Here is a 27169-nt window from a genome sequence, read left to right as displayed (position 1 = left end):
GATATCTGCAGAGCAGCTACATGGTCAACACTGCACACTTTCACTAAACACTTATTGTGTAGATGTGCAAACGAAGCAACAGGCTAGTGTGGGCCAGGTTGTACTCAAAACATTATTTCAAACTACTGCAACAGATACGGGTGGTCGCCGCTAAGGATGGGTACTGCTATATAATCTATGCACAGTGTGTAATCTGCAGCTCATATGCCTCGAACGGCAAATGCTACTTACCAGTATGCATCTGTTCTTGGCATGTAGAGCTGCAGATCTACACACACCCACCCACCCGCCTCCCCGGCTACCTTTATCTGTTCCAGTTTATTTTATTTAAATACAACATACATGGGCATCTTCACTGTTACTACGCTCCATCTTTCCCTGCTGGCGAAAAACAATCTGAGGATGGAGCCGAACCTCATGCGCAATACGATCCAAAGGAGGACTCACATACCTTGTGACTTCCAAAGACTTTCCAAGAGGAGAAACAACTACAAACATCCGGGCCCAACACCAGATGGCGATCTATGCACAGTGTGTAGATCTGCAGCTCTACATGCCAAGAACAGATGCATACTGGTAAGTAGCATTTGCCTTTTCTTTGACTTCATGCTATTGGCTGTTTGGTATATCATCTCACCACCAATGGAATGTGTGCACAAGGGACTATTTTAGATCTAAATTGTCCACTCAACCACCAGACTTTTTGTCACATTATTTTTTTTTCCTCGTAAACATGAAATACCACTATCACTGGCAATACTGTCTCCACCAGTACAGATACCATCAATACTACAACCAGTACTACCAATAGAAATACACCAATATGACCGCCACCAATATCTCCACCGCCTCGATGAACTACACCATCACTGTTACCACATATCACCTATACACCATAACCAATACCACCATCAACAATATTTAAACCCTACCACCAGTATCACTACCAATATGTTACCAGCTTCACCACGACCAATAATAATACTGCCACCACCAATACCACACCAGCACCAATAACACCATACCAGTTAAATCGCAACACCCAACAACCATCAGCAACACTACCAATATCACACCACCACCTGCCATGACAGATGCCACCACCACAAATACCACTAACTCTGACAGCTGTGTTACCACTAATACCAGGTTGGTGGATCAGTGGACTAAGACATCCAGTTCCGGGATTTGTGTTTGACCTAATGGTTACAGGTTCGAATCCCAGCAGGTCCACTCAGCCTTTCGTCCTTCCGACATCAATAAAATGAGTAATATTGAATTGGATAACAATAAATATCTGTTATTTCAGAGCCAGACGGCCCAAGACTTGGGCGAATGTTTACTTTACAGACTCACGTTATGTGAATTCCATCACAATAAGTATCAACGCTACCACTACCCTAAAACAAAACCCACCACCAGCCCATTCTCCCATTGTCACACCACTGCCAGTACCACTAATGATGCTACCAACACTACTGGTGTAACCACCACCAATATCTCCACTACCACCACTACCATGTCAATAGGTCTGGTTTTAATGTTTTATCGCATGAAAATGCATTCCTGTGTTTGCAGTTCATGCGCTGTCACTTTAAATCCAGACTAGACCTATTGGCTTGGCTCATGCTTGTTTTTTTGTAAATTTCTCCATCCAATCCAGTATTATGGCCGCAACTCTAAAAGTAGTTCACCACTACTTTGTGGTTTCTCGTGAATCCCTCCATCGCACGAAGGGGTTGTGCTGCTAGCCGAGAAGTAAAGAGTGCTGCCCAAGGGTATTCACTCACTCTCTCTCACTCACTCAAAGTAAAAGCAGCGCAGCTCCCCTAAAGTCCTGAACAGCGTGCTGCACTAATTTCTGGGGGCCAGCACATTTTTGTTTCATCAGACATTTACTGAGTACAAGAGAGAACAAGCATTGGCATAGTCAATAGGTCTCGCCTTTGGGACCATATAAGTGTTTAGTCATGCAACAGTTGCTGTTGTTGCAACAAGGATATTGTGCTGCATAACTAAATACTTATAAGGTCCCAAAAGCAAGACCTATTGGCTATGCCAGTGCTTGTTCTTATGGTCAATGGCTTGTGTGCAATGCATTTTCCAAGTTCTGAGTGTTCACCAAACTGTTTGGTTATAGGAGTTCCTTTCACAGCTCTTCTGCAGAGGCACACATGGGTCTAACTTAAGCTTGTAAAAACTGCATGACCTCAAGGACTTAAGGCCTGGTCTACCATAAAAGTGCTTCTGGGAAGCACGCAACCAAATATGGAGGTTCTCCTTTCTCTCGCGTTTTAATCCTTTTGGGATATGCCATACGTTCCAGAGCTTTCAGTTTTCTAAATGTTTGCAATGTCGTTTGCGAATGCAGAGGGGAGTATGGAGGCAAAGAATTGGGCCAAAATAGAATGCCTGAAACCAGATGTACATCCTGGAATGAATAAAGCAGCTGAAGATGCAGGTCTTGCAGTTTAGAGAGTTAAAGACGCCACAGGAGAGAACAGAAGTTCACACAAACCCAATTATTGAAATGTAGCCAGAGAGTTTTCTGAAAGCTTTTAGGTGATTTTTGGAAATGATTCAATTTGTGATACAGCGGTGATGGAAGTCCCCACTCAATCTTAGAGCGTTTCGCCCGAGAACGAACAGGCTGGAAAGCAAGAAGCAGAAACAATATATGCCAAAATATTGGAGCAAAAAGCCCAAGAAAAACCATTAATTCCTGAAGTTGGAAGTATGCTTGAGAGGTTGATCAGCAGTGGGCTTTTGGAAATAGTACTCTTACTGTGGATTGTTCATGACCACTTCTCTCAGATCTTTAGTTGACCACTGTATTGACACTATGTGATTGGGAAATATTTTGGAGAGAATTTAAATGTAGTGCCACTGTGGAAAAAACGATCAGTCGATTACCTGTGGTCCTTAATGTGTACTCCCCTTTCACAATTCCATTTCACATTTGTATATACATAGCTTTGGGAAGCCAAATGAACTATCGTTAGTTTGGTTAATTGCAGGTAAGAAAGAATTTCCCTCTGGTACCAAAACTTCTGCATGATCACAATGAATTTTAAAGAATGTATTCAATAACACAATATATGCAGCTTTTAGTTTGCCTCTAGAGGTGGTCCGCTCGAACACTGCCTTTTAGAATGTGTGCCTACTGGCTGGTTATCAAAAAGTTGCATTTCTGGCATCTCTTGTGTTCATTGTGATGAGCTTCAGCCAGCATGGATACACACTTTACCTTTATTATTTCCTCTTTGTCAGCCTACCTACTGGATCATATTGTGGTGTTTAACTTTCCAGCACTGTCACTTAAGCTTGTTTTTCTCTCCGACAGGACAGGGATAGAAGGTGTGGAGGATTCTAGTAGTTCTGGTGGTGATGAAAGTGATGGTGATGACTCAACTAGTGTGTCAGGAGCAAGTGAGGAATCCAAGGGAAGCCCTGCAGAGAGAACTGAAAGGGACACATCGGAGGGGAGCAGTTCTCTGAAAAATGAGGCATGGGCATCACACTCCGGTGTTTCGCCAACATCCCAGGAGCGTAATGGAGATTTTGAAGAAGTTTCACAAAGCAGCATACCCACAATCGAAATCCAGAAAACAGATGCAAATCCCGGAAAGCATAAAGAAGCTGAAGATTCAGATCTTGTAGTTGAGAGCGTTGAAGAAGCCACAGGAGAGAACAGCAGTTCAGACGAAACTAATCATTGTAACGTAGCCACAGAGTTTTCTGAAAAGACTCCAGAACTTTTAGGTGATTTGGGGAATGATTCAGTTTGTGATACAGTGGCGATGGACATTTCCCCCCAAAATGAACAGACTGGACAGCAAGAAGCAGAAACTAACAAATATACCGAAATACTGGAGCAAAAACTAGAAGAAAAAACTTTAATTCCTGAAGTTGGAAGTATGCCTGAGAGTGTGGTGAGTAGTGTTCTTTCGAAAGTAGCATTCGTATTGTGGATTGTTCATGTAGACATGTCTACAATATGAACCGATTCTCTGACACTTTGTGATCGGGGAAATAATTTTGAGAGAATGAAAATGTAAAATGTTCAGTCGATGGTCCTTGATGTATACTCCCCTTTCATAATTCCATATACAAATTCAAAATTTGGGAAGCCAAATGTACTACCTTTATTTTAGTTAATTGCGGGTAACTTCTTTCATTCAGGAGGGATAAGGTCATTGTTCTTCATTGTAGGTCCGCATTATCCATGATTCAGCACGGGAATATGTCTTTGTACTATCTTTTAGCTGTTCAATAATAACAATTCCTTAAAGTAACAGGCCATGCTTTATTGCAGGAAGAATACTCTGTGCCTTTCACTGAATCATGTTAAAATCTACACTTACCTTTTGTGTACTCTTATGTGGCTCACTTCATTGAATTGAATTTGCTGCATCCATTTAGATGCACCCAGAATCCTGCTGGGGAAGGAGGTAGTGGAGGTAGCAGACTGTGGGCCAGATGTACGACCATTGGAATTTGGGGCTCGCAAGTTGCAATTTGCGACTCGCAAAATCCAGTGTACAATAGTGTCTCATACACCGTTTGCGATTCACAATGGGGTCGCAAATTGCATGCCTCATCAACATTAATGAGGCTGTCGTAATTTGCGACCCCATTGGGAATGGCTGGCACTCCTAGGGATGGCGGCCTGCTGGGGTCAGCAGGCTTCTATGTCTGGGACTGCTTTGTCAGTAAAGCAGTTTTTTTTTTGGGACCACTGCCTGCTCATAAATAATATTTGCGCATCCATTCCCAAACTAGAAGGGGTCTCCTGGGGACCCCTTCCCGTTTGAGAATGGTGTACCACCCTTTTGAGAAGGGTGGTAAACTGCAAGTGTTTTTCGCAAAACATTCATACATAGGTTTTGGACTCGCTATTAGGAAGGGACGCCCTTGGCACACCCCTTCCTAATAGCGAGTTGCTAACCCTATTTAGGGTTAGTACATTGGGCTGACCTATTTTACAGTTGCAAAGGGGCTGAAATCCCCTTTGCGACCACAAAAAACGGTTGTACATCTGGGCCTGTATCCTATGTTGGTTAATAGAAAACAGCAAGTGGTTAGGGTTACTGAAGTGTGCCATACACGGTCTGGTGCTATGGAAATTACATGGCATGATTGAAATTATTGGCAGACATAGTGCATGTTCTGAAGCAGATAGGAAATGCTTGGTGGCAGAGGGTGGCAATTGTGATAAGGGTGTCTAACAAATTAATAGCTGTGGTTTAAATGGAGTTCTACCTTCTCCCCTGAAACTAATTATATCTTGCATACGCATTGAGAGAGACAATTACCAAAGCAGCAGCCCTCAATGTGACTTGTAAATTAGAATATACCCTCAAATTAATTGCTAGAGGAGAGGTGACCTACTGGCCTAGTGCTACCACCCTTGGAACCTGAGGAACCAGGTTCAAATATAGGCCTCTGCGCTTGACTCAACATTGTGCCATTCTGGTCAAATCATTAAATCCCCTTGTGCCCAAAAACACTGTGAATGTAATTTGTGTACAATGTATTTGTGTTTATGATCTTATAGATTGTCTTCTAACCTCTCACTTAATATACAGCAATCTCTTGCTTTAAAGCCAAGTTTGTGCTATAATATTACCAGTACACACATACATACTGACACTAGTACGCATTTATAGAACATACAATTAGTACTACAAGAGTAAATGAAATCAAATGAGCTACATTCTTAACGTTGGATCATCATTGATAGTCAAATAGAATAATTCCCCTATGAATGGGCAGATCCGTGGCTCTCTATTATTTTACTTGTTTGACCTACTTCTGTGGTCTTAAGTAGGAGATGGTACAGAAAGTGGGACAGGTTGAGATGCTGATCTTATAAATATATGCAAGAGGTAGCCCCTATAGATACTTTATTGGTCCGGGAGCCAGGGGGGTAAAGAACAATACACTAGACAATGCTCCCGCCAGACCTATGTAGTTGCTTTTTCAAGGCTATGCAAAAGCTCTTACGGGCTGTCCATCATTGAATATTTAGAACAAGCACAAAAATACAATCATTAAATATTTTTTATATTTGTTTCTTTATAATCTTTATTTTATAATTTATATACATACAAAAAGCGTACATTTAATTTCTAATTGTAATCAGAAGAAGAAAAGATAAATAAATATACACAGTTAAAACGCATTATTTATCCCTGCTAATGCATCAGTATTTATCATTGAGACGCCTCTCAAAGTTACATCTATCATGCTAAGAAAGGGTGCCATTAGCAGTGGGATCTACAAATTCATACGATACACCCTTTATAAAATAAACTACACAACAGTCGTTCTCACCTCACATACCACATCCTCACACATGTACAATTTACATTAGGAAACTACCTAACATGACATAACCTACACTGATGAAAAATGGCAGAGAGAACACTACTAAACCTAATCTGCAGTGGTGTCGTCCTATAGGGATTCCAAACATTCAGGTCAACGCACGTTTCGGTTGGAATAACAATTATCTTTCACCTTCATTAGGACCACCCATTTGCTTAACTCTAGGTGAGTGGGCGGGGGTTTCTGCAGATGAATAAACAAGAATTTTTTTTTAAGGAAAGATATATTTAACCATATGAACGCCCAAGTTATTTGCTCTAATTTAATTTCTTTACTTCATTTAGGTGTGAAGGGTTTATTCAAAGTTGTGAAGATTCAAGAATTTATCAAGAAGAAGAAAACTATCTTAAAAAAATCTTTAAAAGATTTTAAAGAAACAAAAAAAAAATATTTAATGATTGTATTTTTGTGCTTGTTCTAAATATTTCATGATGGACAGCCCATAAGAGCTTTTGCATAGCCTTGAAAAAGCAACTACATAGGTCTGGTGGGAACATTTTCTAGTGTATTGATCTTTCCAGTCTTCTCTTCTATAGCCCTCATGTCTTCCAACATGCCTCTTAATCTCATGCCTTCTGTCATTTAAAGTTCTTTCTAACATCTTCTTGCAGATGTCGCTCTCAGAGACCGAATGAGAGGCTGCCAAGTAAATGCACTACGCACCTTTTGTGGAAGCCAGTTACAACTGTTTTTCTTCCACAAGAAGGGCACTTTGAGAAGAGACTAGGCAATTTTACTGGGAATCCATTCAGAATCTGAGGGATTAAAAACTAGCTCACTCAACAGCAGATGATAAACGTCGACTGAATCCAATAAAACTGTTTTCCTGACAGTAAAATAGGCCTTTTTGGGCAAAACGCCTCAGAGGTGTCCTGCGATCTTTCTCTCACAAGCTGGTAAATAAAACTGGGTTAGAAAGACATCTGCCAAAACAGTACATTGTGGGGAAAGTTGCCTCCCAGGTTCTTATAGGAACAAGATCCTTTTTTCTCTTCTGCCTGTGCCTGTTGTAAGCCAAACAGTCTACATTTTACCTTCAAGTTCTTTATAGAAATCAGTGCTTTTTCGTCTGCCTATGAATGCTGCAAAATAGAACTATGAATATAAACTGAAGAGTTATTGGAACATTCATATGAAATGAGACCTCGGTTTGGGGTCCAAAAAAGACATTCTCTAATGCTGTTTCCATCAAAGAAAACTACATATAAAGATGTTCTGGGAACCGCGCACACAGCAGGGAATTATTGTAGCATTTATGACTTCAATAAAGAGTCCTACCATGCAGAACCAGGACTACAGGTATTTATTAACCTTTACATATAATGCAGCCAATCAGTCAATCAAAATGTGTTTATTTTGAGGCGCATGGCCGCAACGGCAAACATCGCAAACACTAGTTGCTGAGCACTGCTGCCTCTCTGCCTTAATTCAAGTGCAACTGAGAGAGAGAGTCACACCCTCCCCCGCCACCACCAACTGACCTATCGGCCACTATACTACAAGCCATCCAAGACCTGTTGATGCTTCCTTGTTGCGTCAGGATTTACGCAACACAACAGCAAGGGCCACGGAAGCAGAGGGGAGGATATCTGAGATGGAGGACGCATTTAAGTCCCTACACTTCACTCTGATCTCAAACAGAAGTGCATCAGCTGGAGGCAAGGACGGATAGATGCAGATGGGCGCAACAGTCATACTCTCCTCCGGATTGTGGGGATGCCAGAGGGCACCTCAGCCGGGCGTTTCGTTGCAGATTAGATATAGACTTAGGTCCCCAAAGGAGAATTGTCCACTTGCTTTGCAATTGAGCAAGCCCATAGGTCACTGGCCCAGAAGCCCGCAATGGGGGCCCCTCCACTCCCCATCACAGCTAGGATGTTCAACTTCACTGACAGAAAGACCATTATTAAGCATTCCCTGACAATGGACACCTGACAATGCAACTCGGCGTGGGTTATGGTGTTTCCTGATTATACCTGGAAGGTGCAGCAACAGAGATTTTCCTTTCTGAAGGTGAAACAAAAAGTGAGAGCCATGCAAATCCAATATATGTTGCTTTTCACAGCCCGCCTCAAAGTGATTTTAAACAATACCGCACTCTTCTTTGAGATGCCAGAGGCTGCTTGTTCATGGTTGGAGGAGAGACCTGCACTCCTCTCCCCTGTGATCCGGGCCTATGGGTTGCTTGGGAGCCATAAGGAACAGAAACTGTACCAGACCACGACCAGAAGCAATCGTAGGTGTCCCCATTCCGCGGGCAGCTTCTCTGCAGACTTGAGTCCACACTAAAAAAAACTCTGACGCCCATGGGTGGTGGACTCCGGGAGCCACTCCCGCACAAACTTGACTTGCATTTTGTTGGAGAACCCTCTAGGGGCCCATGTGCCATTCAGTTCAGATCCGTCAACTGGCAGATATCTGCGTCGCAGCAATAGCCCTTCCTAACCACTATTTCTCTTTTGTTTTCTGTTATTTTTTTGTCTCTCTACCTTTGTGAATTATTGAGGCTGATTGATTTGTTAGGGGTGGAAGGGTAGCAATGACCCGTTGCTTAAGGCCCTTCTCACAGCCATAGAGGTGAGGGCCTTGCTGCCAGACCTTTGCCTGATGGAGATAGTGATGATATTGAAACCAGGACACCCACTGGAGTGCTTCTTGTTATATCGACATATTTCACTCTTATTATAGAGGCGAAGGTATGGGCTAAAGTTTTAGCTAATCGGTTGCTCCGAGTGATCCGCTCGCTTGCTCATCAATCAGGCTTTGTGCCACATTGAGCCATGCATCATATCCGTTGTGTTCACAGTGCCGTGGCCCAGACCGAACAGTGGCCGGAGCCACATGCTCTCTTACTGGCTGACTTTCAGAATGCTTTTGCTCAGTTCAGTGCCTTTTGACAAGATTGAATTTTGGCCCTAAGTTTATTAACAAAGTACGACTGCTGTAGACAGACTTGTTGGCCCTGAGTGTGGGGAGGAGGCGCTGCTTGTGACAGGTTTCAGATATATATGGGAACTCTGCAGGAGGTCCTGTCGCCACTTCTCTAACTTTGGTAAGTGAGCCTTTAGGCAAGTGGATGCCCTGGCCTGGAGTCTTGGCTGGATGCCGGCCGCCTCTGGCTGTATAGCATTATATGCAGATGATGTCTTCATATTTGTGGCTGAGCCTGAAGACACAGGACCTCGAGTCCTCCAGAACCGCATTTTTGGAGCTTTTTCAGGGCTTACCATGAATAAAATAAAATCCATAAATCGGATCTGAAGTGAGCCAGTGATGTACAAACCTGGGCAGGGGCTTCAAATATCTGGGGGTATACATGATAATGGTTTCACAGAGGGCATGGGAACAAAATGTTCAGCCCGAAACAACATGGTTGTCCTGAAGCACTGAGCTCTGGTCCAAACTCCAATTGTCCTATAGGCTGCTCTTCCTTATTCAAGGTGATAGCGTTACCACATCTACTCTATCAGCGATCGACTTACACCTTCCACATACTTCCAGCTTTCTTTAAAACATTAGAGGCAACACTAAGAAGCTTTTTGTGGATTCAGCAGGTCCTCTGCATTGCCCTTTCCAGATGTTGTAAATCAACCTACGATGGTGGTATAGCCACCCCTGATAGGATCTCCTATTATAGAGTGTCACATTTGATCAACATCAACAAATGGTTCGGCGGCGCAAATGACCCAGCCTTCGCCTCTGAATGTTGGGCGATGGGGAATACTCATCTTCTGTGTCTACTGTATGTTAACTATGGGAAAAACCGGCTTCCGGCGGCCACCCAGGTGGTGGTTCAGGGCGCCTGACCAGGAAGACTTCCCCCCTGGCACACGACTGCTAAGTCAAGTAGCAGCCCTGCGGGGCTTCCATGGGTGTCACGCTTGGCATATCCAGTTTGGGGAGCGTTATGAGTGGCACCACGCTTATCCTGCATCTGTGTAAATCGAAACATCCTGAGCAGTGCATAGCTTACATTCATCCATCATATCTAATTTTAGACAGATTCTTGAGTTTACCCATGATGTTTGTATTGCCTGCGATGTGAACTTCCAGCTTATTCAATATATCTGTGACTGACAAAATGTTACCACGTAGTACAGTACTCACAAATGTATTGGGTGATCCAGTATTCTTTTCACCTATTAATGCTTGCTTGCCCGAAGCCAGTAGCAACAGTATATTCATAGCATGTGGTGGCCATGGATGCATATGCTTAGCATACTCCTGCCATCTAGTGTTGGGCTTGGACGTTTACAAGTTGTTTTTCTTTGAAGAAGTTCCTCGAGTCACGCGGTATAGTGACTCCTCCTATAGTCTGTATTTCTCATGTTCATATGCTCCTTTGTTACATTGTTTTTTCTGCCTTCGGGTTCAGACGTCTATCTCAGAGCTCCATGATAGACGTTTGATTTCTGCTACAAGGCCTTTCCAGCGCCCTGTTTCTTTTGTCAGCCGTCGAACCGAACCTTGACAATGAAACCGCGACTGGTGTTTCTTCACATTTTTGATCTGACAACACCCCCCCGCCCCCCGCTTGGGCCTGGTTTGACCGTTTTTTCAGCTTCAGACACCAACACTAAGGCCACACTCCATACACTTGACATCGACGAGGGATGCAAAAGACACCATTCAGTTTTTGCCCAAGTGTCGCGCAGGCAGGACCAGCACAAGGTGTGTATTCTCTGCGTGTCTCCCCAGAGCACAACGAGGTGTCATGTGAGGCGTGTCTAGCTTTTCGCTCTAAGAAGACTCTTCAACAGCGAAAGAGATCATTGGGCCCACTCCACCATGCAGACATGGCATACTGAAGATACACCTGACATTTGTGGGGAGCACTGAACACACCAGGACCAAGACACAGAAAACACTGGGGCACAGGCAGTAATCATGGTCATCCCTATACTGCTGGCTAGCAGTGGCGTAAGCTCACTCTGACCCCGAACCTTCCACAGCTCAAGTACACAGGCGAAAGCCTCCCATACCCCTACAAAACCAGCAACGCTGGCTTCCTGAACCCCACTACCTTCAGGCCATGATAGTCTCTGAAAGCAGGCTCAGGAGCAGACCCATGTCCCTCCGCCTGCCAAGCACTCGACAAGTGACAAAAAGTTGAAAACCCTTAAAGCAATTTGGTGCAGATACCGAAAAAACCAGACTTGATTACTCTAAAGCACCATAAGGCTTCAGAGCCAAAACCGCAACCATCACATCCAAAAACCGCTTTGGCGCCAAAACAACCAAAAGCAGGGTCAGAGCTCTAACAACGGCCTCCACAAACAGTTCTTGAAACACTTCAAGATCAGCTGGACAAAGGGCAGAAAATTTTGTTTATTCACCCTGACAATGTGATGGTAGGGACAAAGCTGCCTCCAACTATATCAGAGACCCTTCTAAAGAGGAAGAAATCATTTAAAGAGGAGATCATGGGGCCAGATCTGCCCTTAGTTCATAAAAAGAAAAGAAAGGATGGGCACTAGCCCTATTCTTTTCCCTCCTACTTCTCCGTCTCCTTTCAAGCCTGAATCTCGTTCTCCACCTACATTACCAGTACTACAACCACATGCATTGTCACCAGTTTGTCTGCAGTCACCAGAACATGCCTTCTGAACAGCCACACACATCACCCGCACAGTCATCAACAGGCGATGATACAGGGGAGGATATGCCATATGACACCATATTTTCCAGATGCCTAAGTGGACCCAGACAACATACAAGATCCATGGGATCAATATGATGAAGACCCAATAGATGACACAGATCTAGACTTATATCCCTCAAAACCATCACCACCGCATGATGTCACATCATAGCATGAGGTGATCAGTAGGGCAGCTCTATACTGCAATATGGACCTCCACACTTTAGAGGATGAGGAGGACTTAAGTGGAGACACTAAATAGATCAGATAGAACAGTGCAGTCACTGCCTATGTTAAAAGTCATGCTCAAGTCCACACTAGATATCTGTAAACAGCCTGTAAAGAACAAGGTCATAACTTCTAGGGTGGACAAAAAATACAAGACGTGTCCATTAGACCCAGCATATATCAGGGGACAAGTTCCCCCTGACTCTTTAATTGTCCAAACCTATAGGAAAAGGGCTAACTTACAAGGCACTGGAGATGCCCCACCCACAAAAAGTTAAAAGTACGATGCAACAGGAAACGTGGAGGTGCACAAAACAGCTAACCATCTCTGCATCGCCAATTTTGTGGGATTACTAGCCCGTTATAACTGGGCACAATGGGATGAAATGCAGGCGCTACTACAACAACACCTCCCAGAACAGTATCATCGGAAAGGGACTCAGTTGGTAGATGAAGGTAGGGTTATATCAAATGCCACTATACAGTGTGCACTGGATTCTGCGGATACTAGTGCAAGAGACAAAAACACCAGCATCCTCATCAGGCATTATGCATGGCTTAGGATAGCTGGTTTTGAGCCTGAGGTCCAACAACATTGTCTAAACGTACCCTTTGATGACCAAAATGTATTTGTTCCACAAGCAGATGACAAGCTAGAAAAAATTCAAAGAACACAGATACTACCATGGCCATGGGTGCCCTTCAATACTTCCAGCACAGAAGGTACTTTTGGAAAGGGCAGTACAGAGGTGCAGCAAGACTTGGTACATCAACCGATTCAGGTAATAGCATGGCTCCTATAAAGCACAATACTCTAGGGATCCTATTATAGGTTACACTATAAAAACAGTAGAGGCCAAGGTTCCACCTCAAAACCCGCCACTACTAAACTGACAAACTAAGCCTTCCCCTGCAGCAAATAACACCAGTTGAGGGACGGCTACAGCAGTGCCATCAACAGTGGATTCTCTCTATCATTAAAGACTGGTATTGTCTGGAACTCATAAGTAGCCCTTCCACAATACCACCACGAACACAAAATATGTCACCATAACATCTTACACTCCTCCAGGAGGAGGTTCAAGCTCTCCTTCAAAAAGGGACTATGGAAACAATCCCAAAACAACCCAACGGACAAAGAGTGTACTCCCTATATATTCCCAAAAAGGACTAAACATTAAGGCCTATTCCAGACCTGTGCCCATTTGAACAGCTACATCTCCTCACAACACTTTTGCATGGTCTCGCTGCAAAATGTGATACCATTGTTACATCAAGGAGATTTCATAACAGCGTTCGACCACAAAGACGCTTACTTCAGGACCATGCATAGTAAGGGTACGCCGCATCTAAAAACTCTTCTTCAATGGTAGGCTCCTGGGAGGGTCTTGAGATCCTCCTCACAGAAAAAACTGGTGACTCGCAGGTCCAGATGGGGTGGCCCCTCATTCTCACGAGTGGTCACCTAACACAGACTCTTTACCGTTTTTTTTTTTTTTTAATTTCTGAAAACGTGGCTTTTTTTCATCTTAGATTTTCTGCTCGGCGCCTTGCCACCCTTGGTTATAAATGCGCTCTATAAATATTATCCTATCCTATCCTACTTCCATATTCCCATACATCCAGCACACCGTTGTTATCTCTGTTTTCAAATCAATGGACTTCACTACCAATTCAGGGTGTTAGCATTCGGGGTAACTACAGCCCCAAGGGTATTCACCAAATGCCTTGCAGTAGTGGCAGCTCATCGCAGAAGGGGGGCATACATGTTTACCCCTATCTAGATGACTGGCTCTTCAAAAGTCCTACCAAACAACAATGTCCACCGGACACACAACAGGTAATCGACATTCTACACAGATTAGGATTTACACTTAACATAGCATTTTCAACCTTTGCAAATGCAACCTTTCCTAGGTGCAAATTTAAACTTTAAACTCCGTCATAAGCAAAGCCTATCCCAGTCCAGAAAGAGTGCAGAAGTACCAGCTAGTATTACCTCTTTTTCGACCTCATCATCAGGTCACTGTAAAAACAGTCATAATTTTATTGGAATGATGGTGTCCTGCATAGCCATTGTTCCATATGCTCATATACATATGCGTCCCCGTCTACACACTCTTCAATCACAGTGGTCTCAAGCGGAGCGACAGCTACAAGATCTAGTGTTGGTAGGGCCAACTGCCCATCACTTGCTGCAGTGGTGGAACTGCAACGATCTATTGCAGGGTTGGTCCTTCAAAGCCCCAATTCCTCAAGTTACCATTACTACAGATGCATCCCTTCTGGGTTGGGGGCGCATATGCAGAACCTCACAGTACACGGTCTATGGGCAACTTTTCAAAAACGCCCCCCCCACCCCACCCCCCCCCCCCCCCCGTCATCTGGAGCTTCTAGCGATTCAACTAGCACTGAAGGCCTTTCACAATCAGCTTCACAACAAAGTAGTCCTAGTACACACGGGCAACACGACTGCAATGCATTATGTTAAAAAACAGGGGGGGGGGCACTTATTGCAGCTCTCCCTCCTAATAGAACCCTTTGGGCATTGGTCTATACATCACAAAATCCACCTCCTAGCAGAATACCTACCAGGGGTGGACAACGACTTTGCAGATATGCCCAGCAGAACACATCAGCAAGTACACAAGTGGGAAATTGACAGAGCACTTCTACACTCATACTACAAATGGTGGGGAACCACGCAGATAAACCAATTTGCCACACAATGCAAAATGCCAAAACTTCGCCTCCAGGTTTCCTTACCCCCAATCCATAGGGAAGTGCCCTATGGATTGGTCAGGGACATTTGCTTACGCTCCCCCCCCCCCCCCCCCCCTCCCCCTCTCCCACTCATTCCATATGTGGTACAAATGTGAACACCAACTCTCCTTACACTAATACTAATACCCCCAACATGGGCGCGACAACGTCGTTCACAACCCTACTGCAGCTATCAGTAGTGCCACATAAGAATTTGCTCTCTGGCCACACCTCCTTACTCAGAAGCAAGGCAGAGTAATGCATCCAAATCCCACACAGCTCAGTCTAGCGATTTGGCTCCTGAGATCTTAGAATTTGGACACCTTAATCTACTAAAGGAATGCGTGGACATTCTCAAGCAAGCGTGTAGACCAACTACACGAGCTTGTAATGCAGCAAAATGGAAAATATTCTTACATTACCAGGCCTCGAAAAATCTACACGCCCACTCGCTATGGCAAGTCAGATTAGATCAGGTCGAGCTATTTTTAGGACTAACTGGCCCGTTCTGGCGAGTGAACTTGAGCTGGAAAGAAACAGATGTTCTACTCATTCAGAAAGTGAATGTGCAATAAAGAGGGCTTTTAAATCTTGTTTTTATCTAAGTACATTTGCTCTTTTGTCTGCTCAAGTACAGAGGTTAAATGTCAGTTTGTCTTTTTACTAATTGCTGCTCTTCATATTCTGGAAAATCATGTTTACTTTTCTCTCTTACAACTGCTAGAAGATTTTGTAAATTGAGCTGTCGGGACATAATTGTGAAACAGAAGGCTGCCAGTTTTATTTCTAACGCACAACATTCAAATAGCGTGTTAGTACAAACGTGTCAAAATATATCAAGAATTAGAAAGGCATTTTTGGGAGGTAATTCAGAAGTGTGATGCAAACAAAGATTTGAATAGGAGCAAAACAAATCAGAACACTTTATGTGGTGGTGTGCCAATGGCAAATATTTGTAGAAACTCTATTTCCAAACATTGTTTGAACACTATATAGTTTTATCAGTAAAACCACATGTCCTTGATACATTTTTTGGCCATTTCAACAGAAAATGTGCTGACTGCAGAGGGTAGTGTTACCACTTAATGCTTTAGTTACATATTTATTAAAGGTGAGTTTTTGAACATGAACTGAGAAATGTTCCTGCCCTGCATTGATAACAATACTGTTAATATGAACTAAGAGGCAAGTCATGGGTCATGTGTATCCTATATGTGGCTAGATTTGCATTGTATATGGAGCAAACGTTTCGTCGGTTAAATCCACCAAAAGAGTTTTTTGTCCAACAGATATACTGTACTCATGTATTTGAAGGAGCTCACATGTGATACTGAAGAAAATGGCAGCTAAGTGAATTAAAACAATTGCACTGGATCTCATCATTTGAAACCAGTTTATGGGTGAAGAGTATTACATTTAGGTCGAGTAGATTATTTAAGTCACTAGACCTGCAGGTTTGGTCACTTTTTTATGATTTTTCGAGGCCTGATTGCTGCTTCAATAAACAAATACAACCGCCATCACCAACGGTGCAAGACCTTATTGGTTATATAGTTAATTTACAGCAAGCAGGACTTGCTTATACATCAATCAGATTACATTTGGCAGGTTTAGCTGCTTACAAGCAAAACACACAACATACGTCAAAGTTCCAGTGGTTAAAGCTTTTATGGAAGGGATAAAAAGAGTCTTTCCGCCTTCCACCCTACCCCACCAGCACCAGTATAGAGCCTTAATATTGTTCTCACAAGACTTATGGGTCCACCTTTTGAGCCTCTTCATTTCTATGATCTTCAATTTCTCACATGGAAAGTGCCCTTTTTAGTAGCTATCGCTTCACTTAGACGAAGAAGTGAAATTCAAATCCTTACACTGGAAGAGCCTTTCTTTAAAATATTTCAACAAAATTAGTGCTTTGCACTTACCCTAAATTTCCAAAGGTAGTGTCGGCCTTACCTTCAAAACCAAACAATTGAACTACCAGTTTTCTTCCCTAAACCGATTTCAGTAGCAGGAAGATCTCTGCACACATTAGATGTTAAAAAGGCATTAATGTGTTACATAGAGAGAACTAAACCTTTTTGCAAAACACAACCATTTGTTGCATTTGCAAAGCCAAGCCACGGTTATCTAATATACAAGGTGAGAATAGCTAGATGGATAGTTAGATGTATTCAGACTTGCTGCGGCAAAGCGAAGAGAATACTAACTGTAACTCCAAGGGCTTACTCCACACGCAGAAAAGGCCTTTTTAGGGAACATCCCAGTAGTACATATTTGTAAAGCAGCCACATGAAATTACCTACATACATTTACAAAACACTATTGTTGTGATGTTTTAGCTAAACAACAAGCTAGAGTGGGTCAAGCTGTATTAAGAACACTTTTTCAGACATCTACATCAGCCCATAACTAACCACCGCTTATGGGCAGCACTACTTTACTTTGATGCTAAGCATTTGTATCCACGGCAAACTCATGCTACAAATGGAATATGTTACTTACCCTGTAACCATTTATTTGTAGCATGTAGTGCCGTAGATTCATATGCACCCACCCTCCTCCTCTGCAGCTTTTGGTTCACATTTATACTTACTTAGTAACACTCTACATAATCATACCATTTATTTGCATGTTCCTCTTGTCTGTCACTATACTGCTCCTATCCTAAAGCACACCCAATTAGCTAAAAACAGTCTGACCATGCACAAAACAGACTATAGGAGGAGTCACCTCGTGACTAGAAGAATTCTTCAGGTGAAAAAACTTGGAAATATCAGAGCCCAAAACGAGATGGCAGGAGAATGCCAAGCATTTGAATAAGTAACATAGTCTACTTACACCTCACCAATTAGAGTTGCCAAAGTTAAACAATAATGGCAGAAAGAATGTGCTACAGATGTCCTCTGATAGTATACACTGTGCTTCAGAACTTTCCTCAGATAAAAGCAGCCAGCATTAAAGAGTTCTTCCTCTCTGACTTGGGTTGTCTGACAGAAAATCAATGTCAAAAATATCTTATGGACAGTATGTCGTGTCAAAAATATTGAGTCCCAAATTATGGAGAAGGTAAGTACAAATAGGTAAGTATAGATTTACTATTCTTAACTCCACAGTTATATCACCAAGGTACATATATGTGGAGTTAAGTAAAGTAAAACTGTGCTTGCTAATAGAAACTTACCTTCACAAATTTTTTGCCCTGGATATTCTTGACACAATATTATGTCCAAGCACCCCGACTCAGCCTATGCACCTGAACAACTGAGACAGTCCAGCAGCAGCGCTGTACCACAATCCTCTTGGAAATACCTGGTTGGCACCGAACCTGCAAGACCTGCTGTAGAGGAATTCCTGACTTCCCAGTCTTCCACCTTTGCAGTTGCTTTGAGATACCCACCACTTTCTCCTAGAGTAAAGAGGGTGAGTTCTGTAGAGACCTGACAACTCCTCATCCAGTGGTGTTTCAGCTGGCTAGCCTCACACTCAAGATGTGAGGGTGCTAGTAAACCCATACTGAGCACTGCAGCAATGGAGATGGGACAATTAAAATGGTTCCCCCACCCCAACCAGCTGACTGCATTAGGATTCATGGCTTACATGCGTGATTTCTTAACATTGTAATCTGAAAGAAACACGTAGTGATAGATTCCTTACCTTAGAATTACCCCCAGGCGTCAGACTGGATCCGGAAAGTTTTCGTCAGCAGTACCCCTGCACGTCGGAAGGTGGCGTCATGGTCGCCAAAATGACGTCGCTGCAGTCACTTAGACGCCGCCCTTGCGCGCTGATGTCAGTTCTTTCTTTTTCCGTGCCAGCAAGTGCAGATCCGGAGAGAGCGGTACCGCTGGTCATTGTTTGACTGAGTTTTTCGAGGCTTTTTGTCTCTGTTTTTCGAGTCGTTCGACTCCGGGTGCCGTAGGGATGCCCGGCTTCAAGTCTTGCAGGGACTGTCATCACATGATGTCTGTGGCAGACCTGCAGCGCGTGTGTCTCTACTGCCTGGGGCGCAACCACGACCCCAAGTCGTTCCCCGACTGCCAGGCCATGGCGCCGAAGACTTTGCGGGAGCGGTCCCGAAAGTTGCTTGAAGTCCGGCAGTTGGCTCCGCGCCGCTCAAGGTCCCGGTCCCGTGGGAGGTCGAGGGACCGGTGGCGCAGCCATCACCATCATTCGTCAGGATCGAAGTCTTCGCACTCAGTGTCAGGTGAGGCGAAGCATCACAAGAAGTCGAAGAAGCGTCATCATTCTCCGACTTCCCCTCGCCCGACGCGGCTGAGGATGCGGGTGTTGCCTCCCCCGCGGCTCTGGTGGAGCCCATGCAGTCGCCGTCGGCCTACCCGCCCTTCCCGGGTCTGTCGGCGACTCCGGCCCAGCTGCAGGAATTTCTGTCAGCCATGTCCCCCCTCTTTGGTCCTTTGGGCCCCACGGGCCCGACTGGGGGTCCTCGGCCTTTACTGTCGGCGGCTCCGGCATCGCTGTCTGCTTCGGCCCTGGCGCCGCAGGGCCCCCAAGCATCAAGGCCTGGATCCCGGTCGACGCCGGTTGACCATGTGACACCTCCACCGATGTCGACCCCACCGGCACCACCTCAGATGTCGCCCGTGCCACCGGACGACGTCTTCCCCGGTTTCAGCCCCGATGTGGACACGGCGCTGGAACGGCGTCGCTCAACGCCGCTTCCGACACCGCTGGGGCCTTTCCACCCCGATGTCCAATCTCCTTATTTTCGGCCCATACATCAGCATTCGGAGGAAGGGGAGGACTGGCAGGGGACTGAGGACCCTCTCACAGCTCAATGTGAGTATGACCCGGACTGAGCAGAGGAGCTGGAGGATGCAAATGGTCTTGACACCTCTCCTGACCTTGGCATGTTAACTTCTATTGTGGCTACGGAGGAGGGTGCAAGTTACGCAGTGGTGTTGCGTAGGGCGGCCGAGGCTCTCCACCTCCAACTCCCTACAGTGGCCGTCAGGACTAACCTCCTGACAGAAGTGCTTCAGCCGGCAGCTACCTCTGCGGAGCCACTGCTGCCTTTTAATGATGCACTTTCTGATGTTCTTTTGGGCACCTGGTCCAGGCCCAACACAGGGGCTCCTGTGTACAGGAACGTGGCCCGACGCCATCGCCCGGCCCCGGGCAACGACGTCCACGTCCCAGAGCGCATTCCCTACTGCACCCCTGGACAGGGAATCCAAGAGACTGGAACAGTTTGGGAAGAAGATTTTTTCTTCTGCCAGTACAGGGCTGCGGTCTGTGAACACCGCATGCCTTTTGGGCCGTTATTCCCACTCTGTGTGGGATACGGTGGCGCAAGTGCTGCCTCAGTGTCCGGAGGATGCCCGGACAATGCTCTCTCAAGCTATTGCTGAAGGGAGGGATGCAGCCAAGTTCACAATCCATTGTGGCCTTGACACTGCTGACTCGCTGGGCAGGGCGATTTCCACGACAGTGGCGCTCCGCCACCACGCCTGGCTGAGGACAACTGGTTTCTCTGGGGATGTCCAGAACACACTCATGGACATGCCTTTTGATGGCATTCACCTTTTTGGCAACAAGGCAGATAGTGCGTTGTAGTGCTTTAAGGACTCGAGGGCTACGGCCAAGTCCTTGGGCCTTTCGGCCACTAGCCCTCCTCCGCCTTCTGCTGTTCGCTCCTTTTGTGGCCACGGAAGGGGTGCCCCAACACATTCACTTCAGAGCCACAGGCCTGCGCAGCAACAATCACAGCACGGCCGCGGACGTAGAGCCCAAGGAGGTGGGTCAGGGGGCCAGCTGTTGGGTCAGTCCACCACTATCTCCAAACCTTCCTAGTCCGGTTTTTCAGGCCCATCACACGCCAGTGGGCGCCAGGATTCGCCATCACCTTCCCACTGGCACACCATCACTACGGACAGGTGGGTTTCTGAAGGGGCTACTCCCTCCCCTTCGAGGCTACCCCTCCAGCCATGCCACCCCAGTACCACTGCATGTCGGGGGATCACTTGGCACTTCTTCAACCGGACGTCGTGGCCCTCGAGAGAGTTCCAGTGCCATCAGGTTTCAGCAAGTAGGACGTGGTTGCTACTCCCGCTACTTTCTGGTGCCCCCAAGAAGGGCAAGTGCCTGCGTCCTATCTTGGACCTCCGGAACGTCAGTCACTTCCTCTGGAAGGAGAAATTCAGGATGTTAACTCTGGCTCAGGTCTGGTCTGCCCTCGACCCTGGAGACTGGATGGTAACGTTGGATCTGCAGGATGCATATTTCCATATTCCCATCCTGTCGGCCCACCGGCGTCACTTACGGCTTACGGTAGGCCACGAGCACGTTCAGTTTACCGTGCTCCCCTTTAGCCTTACTAGCACCCCTCGGGTGTTCACGGAAGTGGTAGCGGTGGTCGCAGCCCATCTGGGGTTCCAGTATTCCCCTATCTCGACGACTGGCTGTTGAAGGCAGGCCCGCCCCAGGCACTTGTCTCCCACCTCCAGACTACGGCCGACCTCCTGCATTTGTTGGGGTTCTCCATCAATTTGCCGAAGTTGCACCTGATTCCTTCTCAGAAGCTCCTCGTCATTGGAGTGGTTCTGGATACGACGCTCTATCGGGGTCTATCCTCCCGAACAGCGTGTCCAGGATATTCAGGCTCTGATTCCGATCTTTCGGCTTCTATCCTGGGTTCCGGTCAGGATAATCCTAAGGCTGCTGGGCCTCATGGTCTCCTGCATCCTGCTGGTCGATCATGCCAGATGGCATATGCGGGCTCTGCAGTGGTACCTGAAGTTCCAGTGGGCGCAGCATCAGGGGAACCTGTCCGAGTCTGTCCAGATTTCGGAGGGCAATGCATAACAATTGCAGTGGTGGCTCACAAACCGGCATTGGGTCAATGGCAAATCCCTCTCCCTTCCCCAACCGGAGCACACAGTGGTGACGGATGCATCCCTCCTGGGATGGGGCGGGGGCACACGGGAGAGGCGGAGATCAGAGGCTTCTGGTCTCTGGCGAAGTCCCGGCTCCATATCAACCTTCTGGAGCTCCGGCCGATCCGACTTGCACTAAAGGCATTCCTTCCTTCTGTTAAGGGGAGAGTAGTGCAGGTGTTCACAGACAACACCACCGCCATGTGGTACTGCAACAAACAAGGCGGGGTGGGCTTGTGGACCCTATGTCGGGAGGCTCTGCGCCTCTGGACATGGCTGGAACATCAGGGCATTTCCCTGGTGGTTCAACACCTGGCATGTTCACTGAACGCCTGTGCGAACGAACTCAGCCGCAGGTGCATGAGGGATCACGAATGGCGTCTTCACTTGGACGTGGCTCAAGGTCTCTATGAAAAATGGTTAGATCTATTCGCTACCGAAGAGAACGCGCAATGTCAGCAGTTCTGCGCGTTGGAATTTCCAAGGCGGCACTCGCTCGGTGACGCTTTTCGTCATGAGTGGAGTTGTGGTCTGTTGTTCGCCTTTCCGCCTATACCACTTCTGCCCAAAGTGCTGAATAAGATCAGGCGCGACCGGGCCCAAGTCAATCTTGTGGCTCCGGACTGGGCTCGAAGAGTTTGGTATCCCGAGCTACTCAGTATGACCATCGATCCCCCGATCCGACTACCTCTTCGGGTGGATCTTCTGTCGCAGCAGCAGGGGACGGTCCTCCACCTGAACCTGTCCAGTCTACACCTCCTTGCATGGAGATTGAGGGGCGGCAGTTGACTCCTGTCGACTTGCCTTTTGAAGTTTGTGATGTCATTCTGGCAGCCAGGCGTCCCTCTACTAAGTTGGTATACACCTGCAGGTGGAACAAGTTTGTGGTATGGTGCACAGCAAAGGCTGTGGATCCCCTTTCTGCCCCTCTTTCAGAAGTCCTTTTGTTCCTTCTTACTTTGGCCCAGCAGGGCTCTGCTCTGGGCACTATCAAGGGCTACCTTTCTGCTATTTCAGCCTTCCTCAGGCTCCCTGATCAGCCCTCTTCTCAAGTTCCCTGTTGTAATAGATTCCTCAAAGGCATTACTCACCTTTACCCTCCTATTCTTTTTGTGATGCCACAGTGGGACTTTGATTTGGTTCTTACATATTTGATGTGCACTCCCTTTGAGCCTCTTCACAACTGTCCTCTACGTCTATTAACCTTGAAGACCGCTTTCCTGGTTGCCATCACCTCCGCTAGGAGAGTGAGTGAGCTCTAGGCTTTCTTGTCAACCTCCTTTGCGATCTGTCCATCTGGACAAGGTTGTGCTCAGAAAGCCGTCCATCCTCTTTACCAAAAGTTGTTACTGCCTTTCACATCGGGCAAACAATCACTTTGCCCACATTCTTTCCACCTCCACATCCTTCCAGAGAGGAAGAGAGGCTCCACCGCCTGGACCCAAAACGTGCGCTCTCGTTTTACTTGAACCGCACACAACAGTTCCGGGTGGATGACCAGCTCTTTGTTGGCTATGTTGGCGCCAAGAAAGGTCGGGCAGTACACAAGCGGACTATCTCCCGATGGGTCGTCTTGTGTATTAAAGCCTGTTATTCTCTGGCTAAAAAGGAGCCTCCGTTGGGGCTGCGCACCCATTTAGCGGTCTTTAGCGCCGGGACACCTCCTTGTGAGGTAGCTGTTCGCGCTCTACAAAATGCTGTATTATTATTATTATTTCACCAGGGCGACGGCAGCCACTACGGCATTGGGACCTGATGTCCCCTTAACACAAGATATCTGTCAGGCAGCTACGTGGGCCTCGCTGCACACTTTTACTAAGCACTATTGCCTGGACAGCCAAGTCCGGAGAGACGGCTTCTTTGGCCGTTCTGTTCTCTGGAACTTCCTGGTGTGATCTTGGTTCGCAGACCCACCACCGGGGTTGGCATTGCTGGGGTATCTATTCTAAGGTACGGAATCTATCACTACGTGTCTCTTTCAGATGCACAAGTTACGATATATCTGTAAGAAACATTAGTAGTGATAGATTCCTTACCTCCCCACCCATCCTTCCTGTTCTGCGAACTGATTTCTAGGGTTAAGGTCATCCCTTTCAGGGCCCTAGTTTCAAGGCACCAGTGGTCAGTATCTTGCATGGCTCTGCGTTCCTGGCGTGGAAAGTCGTGTACAGAACTGAGGTCAGCGCGTGAGGGCGGCGTCTAAGTAGCTGCTGCGACGTCATCTCGGCGACCACGATGCCATCTCTGCGACCACGACGCCAACGACGGACGCGGAGCTGCACGACGACACCTTCCGACGTGCAGGGGTACTGCTGATGAAAACTGTCCGGATCCAGTCTGACGCCTGGGGGTATTTCTAAGGTAAAGAATCTATCACTACTAATGTTTCTTACAGATATATCGTTACCGAAGGTAAGTAACTTTTTCTACAGCACAATTACAGAGTAGTGAGAGGCTTACCGGATGGACCTGTGCAGTTATATGGCACCTCACCATCCATCAGGCAAAGTCACTTTTGTAGGCTCCTTCCATAGTTAACAGACATACTGTCTAGAACAAAATTTGATTCTACATGCAAAATACAGGGTATGGTGAAAGCTAATGGAGCAGAATCAAAATGCAGCCTTTCTTGCCCCCACTCTATGCCCGTCCTTTCTGCCACTTGCTTTTCCAGTAAATTGAATAATCTTGTGAAGCAACGGATGTTTATGGGTGGATCATTTAGATGCACTTCCTGAAATATGAATTTGCATCCATTCTCTGCAGTGATGAGCATCCGTTTGTCCTTAGTGGTACTCTGCTATTGTGGCAGAGGTGTGAGCTTTTGCTTCCCGTTGAGGTGCCTAGAAGTACACGCAGGAATGGGGTCCTTGCATGTTGGTTCGTGGAGGCTGTCAAGTGCCTTTAAGGACTGGTTTCTTATTCTTCACTTAGTGATTAAGCTGAGCAAATTGCATGTTAATTCTGGTGTAGCTGATCATAATATGGGTGGTGCTTCCAAACTTATATTCAAGAATAGAAGAGGGGGATAAAAAAAATGAAGTTCTTGAGTAGTTTTCTCGAATGCAGATAGTCCTATCCCTCCTCTTCGATCAAGGACTGTCGTTTTGGAAACATTTGCACCCTCCTAAACCGATTCAATGAAGCCTCAGCACAGATGATGGACTGAGAAAGGTAAGATGTGTGTAGAATATGTGATAACTGTATCTGTGTACATGAGAAATGGGACATTTGAGGGCCAAAGAAGTGGCGTTCGTGAATCACGGCTTACCTTTAAAGCTGCAGACACTTCCATGTATTGTATTTTAAGAACACAAACATTTTTGACCTGAAGAATAAGCTTCATTAACGGTTTGTCTCAAACTTTAAAATCAAACTGAAATCCAAAATGTTGATTGTGCTTTTTCATAAGTAACAAGCGGCCAGCAACAGACTCTAGCAATAAGTCTGTTATCTGATGAAGTATTTATCATTTACCTCTTCTACTTTGCAGGCTCCTTCCCCGGTAGACCTTGAGGACTACTCGTCTGCTGCTGCACTGGAGCTTCTTGGATTAGAAACCCTGAAGCAGGAGTTGATGTCTCGTGGACTGAAATGTGGGGGTACTTTACAAGAAAGAGCTGCCAGGCTTTTTTCCGTTAAAGGACTGGCCAGAAACCAGATAGATCCATCCTTGTTTGCAAAACCTTCCAAGGGGAAAAAGAAATGACAACGTATTCCATAAAACTGTGCCCTTTTTAAAGATGGTGTTCTCCTGTGATTAGTTGTTCCTTAATGGTTGTATCTGTAAATCGATGGAATTCAAATAAATGATGTATAACAAATGGAGACGTTTCTATATTCTCGTTTGAAACATCGAGGAAAGGAATGTATATGAACTGAAATGAATGCCCGAATTAATATTTTAAAGATCAGATATATACACCACAAGAAACAAAGGGCCAAAAACAGAAATCAAACTGTCAATTTTGGCACTTAAGTAAAGGCAAGTGTATGTTATTCTAAAGGTTCTCCTGCCACATACTCGCTTATCCAAAAGCATAGAATATTTTGTCATGAGTCCCAAAAAACATTTTTAACAATTTCTTACTTTAAGGTGCTACTCATTTGTGTTATTCAAAAGTATAGAATACTTCATTGTCAGTAGTCTGATTCGTAGAAAACATTTTAACCAATTCCTCACTTTAGTTTTCCTCTTCCCTGTTCCCATTTGTCTTATCCAGAGGCATAGAATACTTCACTGTTGAATTCACCAGCTGAATCCTAGAAAACATTGTAAATATTGTCATCCTTTTATGTTTCCTTTGATCTGTTTTATTATACAAAAATAAATCCAAATTATAAAAAATTCTAAACTTCTTACAATGAAAACAGGACCTCATATTTTAGAGCACAGTTTTCTTCATTTCCTTTTCATAATCTGTATTTTTTTTTATTTGAAGTCTTTTATCTGCACTTTGGAGGCTCTCTGTCCTCAGGTGAGTGAACAGGGCCTAGTTTACTAATTTCTTTGAAGCACCTATTCTCCTGTTAAGATGTGACCTTGTCAGATGGTCATTGTAAAGCGGACTTTCAAGTGTGCTTTCTGTCTGCCCGTGAACATAACGAAGCTACGTATGCATAGACCCTCCCAAAAGAAGTAGCTCATGGCCACTGAGGAAAACAAAATGTCTTTATCCTTAAAGATTATTCTGAAAAGTCCAGGCATCCCAGGCTTAAACTATCAGTAGCTTGACATTCCTCTAGGGCAGATTACGGTGCCAGAAACGACCCCTGCCCCTAGCTACCCTGAAACTGAAAAGGAGGTATTCTCTCCTCTCCTTAGCAGAACGCACCTGGGAACGAGGTGCCTGCTCAGCCCTCTTGGTGTATTCCTAAGCTTGCACTCTGCTGCAACTATTGCCTTGTGCAACGTCTGTGCAGATAGAACATTTGGAATGTTGGGGACATTCAGTACTGAGTGGTTCTAAGCCTTTGTCTGCACCGAGAACCTTATTTAACATTGAGCTAGGCGCTATGGAGGAAATATCTGCAATGGCTACGGAGAAAACAAAACATGGGCACCCTGCCCTTTGAGCAAGTGGTGTGAGAAGAATGGGCCTTTTAGTTTTTCATGGGACTACCTCTAGTTCTTTGTTTCCAGCTGGGCTTTCCACACCTTCCCCCCCTCACCAATCCCCCACCCCCCTCCCTCAATGCCTTCCTCCCCTCCTTTCTTGTGATGACCAGGCTTCTTTTGAAGACATAAATC

The 27169-nt window shown here is 45.6% G+C and overlaps 1 protein-coding gene across 1 annotated transcript in view; it reads left to right on the top strand.

Annotated features, from left to right (window-relative positions):
• The window catches only part of SDE2 (spliceosome associated SDE2), a 330538-nt gene extending 304796 nt beyond the window's left edge, over positions 1-25742 (top strand). The window contains exons 6-7 of the mRNA XM_085610407.1: positions 3344-3932; positions 25412-25742. Of these exons, the coding sequence (XP_085466533.1) occupies positions 3344-3932; positions 25412-25627 (805 nt within the window). The 3' untranslated portion in view covers positions 25628-25742. The remainder of the gene's footprint in view (positions 1-3343; positions 3933-25411) is intronic.
• The last annotated feature ends 1427 nt before the right edge of the window (positions 25743-27169 follow it).

The sequence above is a fragment of the Triturus cristatus genome, chromosome 6, assembly GCF_964204655.1.
Source record: "Triturus cristatus chromosome 6, aTriCri1.1, whole genome shotgun sequence".
NCBI lineage: Eukaryota > Metazoa > Chordata > Amphibia > Caudata > Salamandridae > Triturus > Triturus cristatus.
The sequence above is the reverse complement of the archived record's forward strand: the minus strand, read 5'-3'. Positions and strand labels throughout refer to the sequence as shown.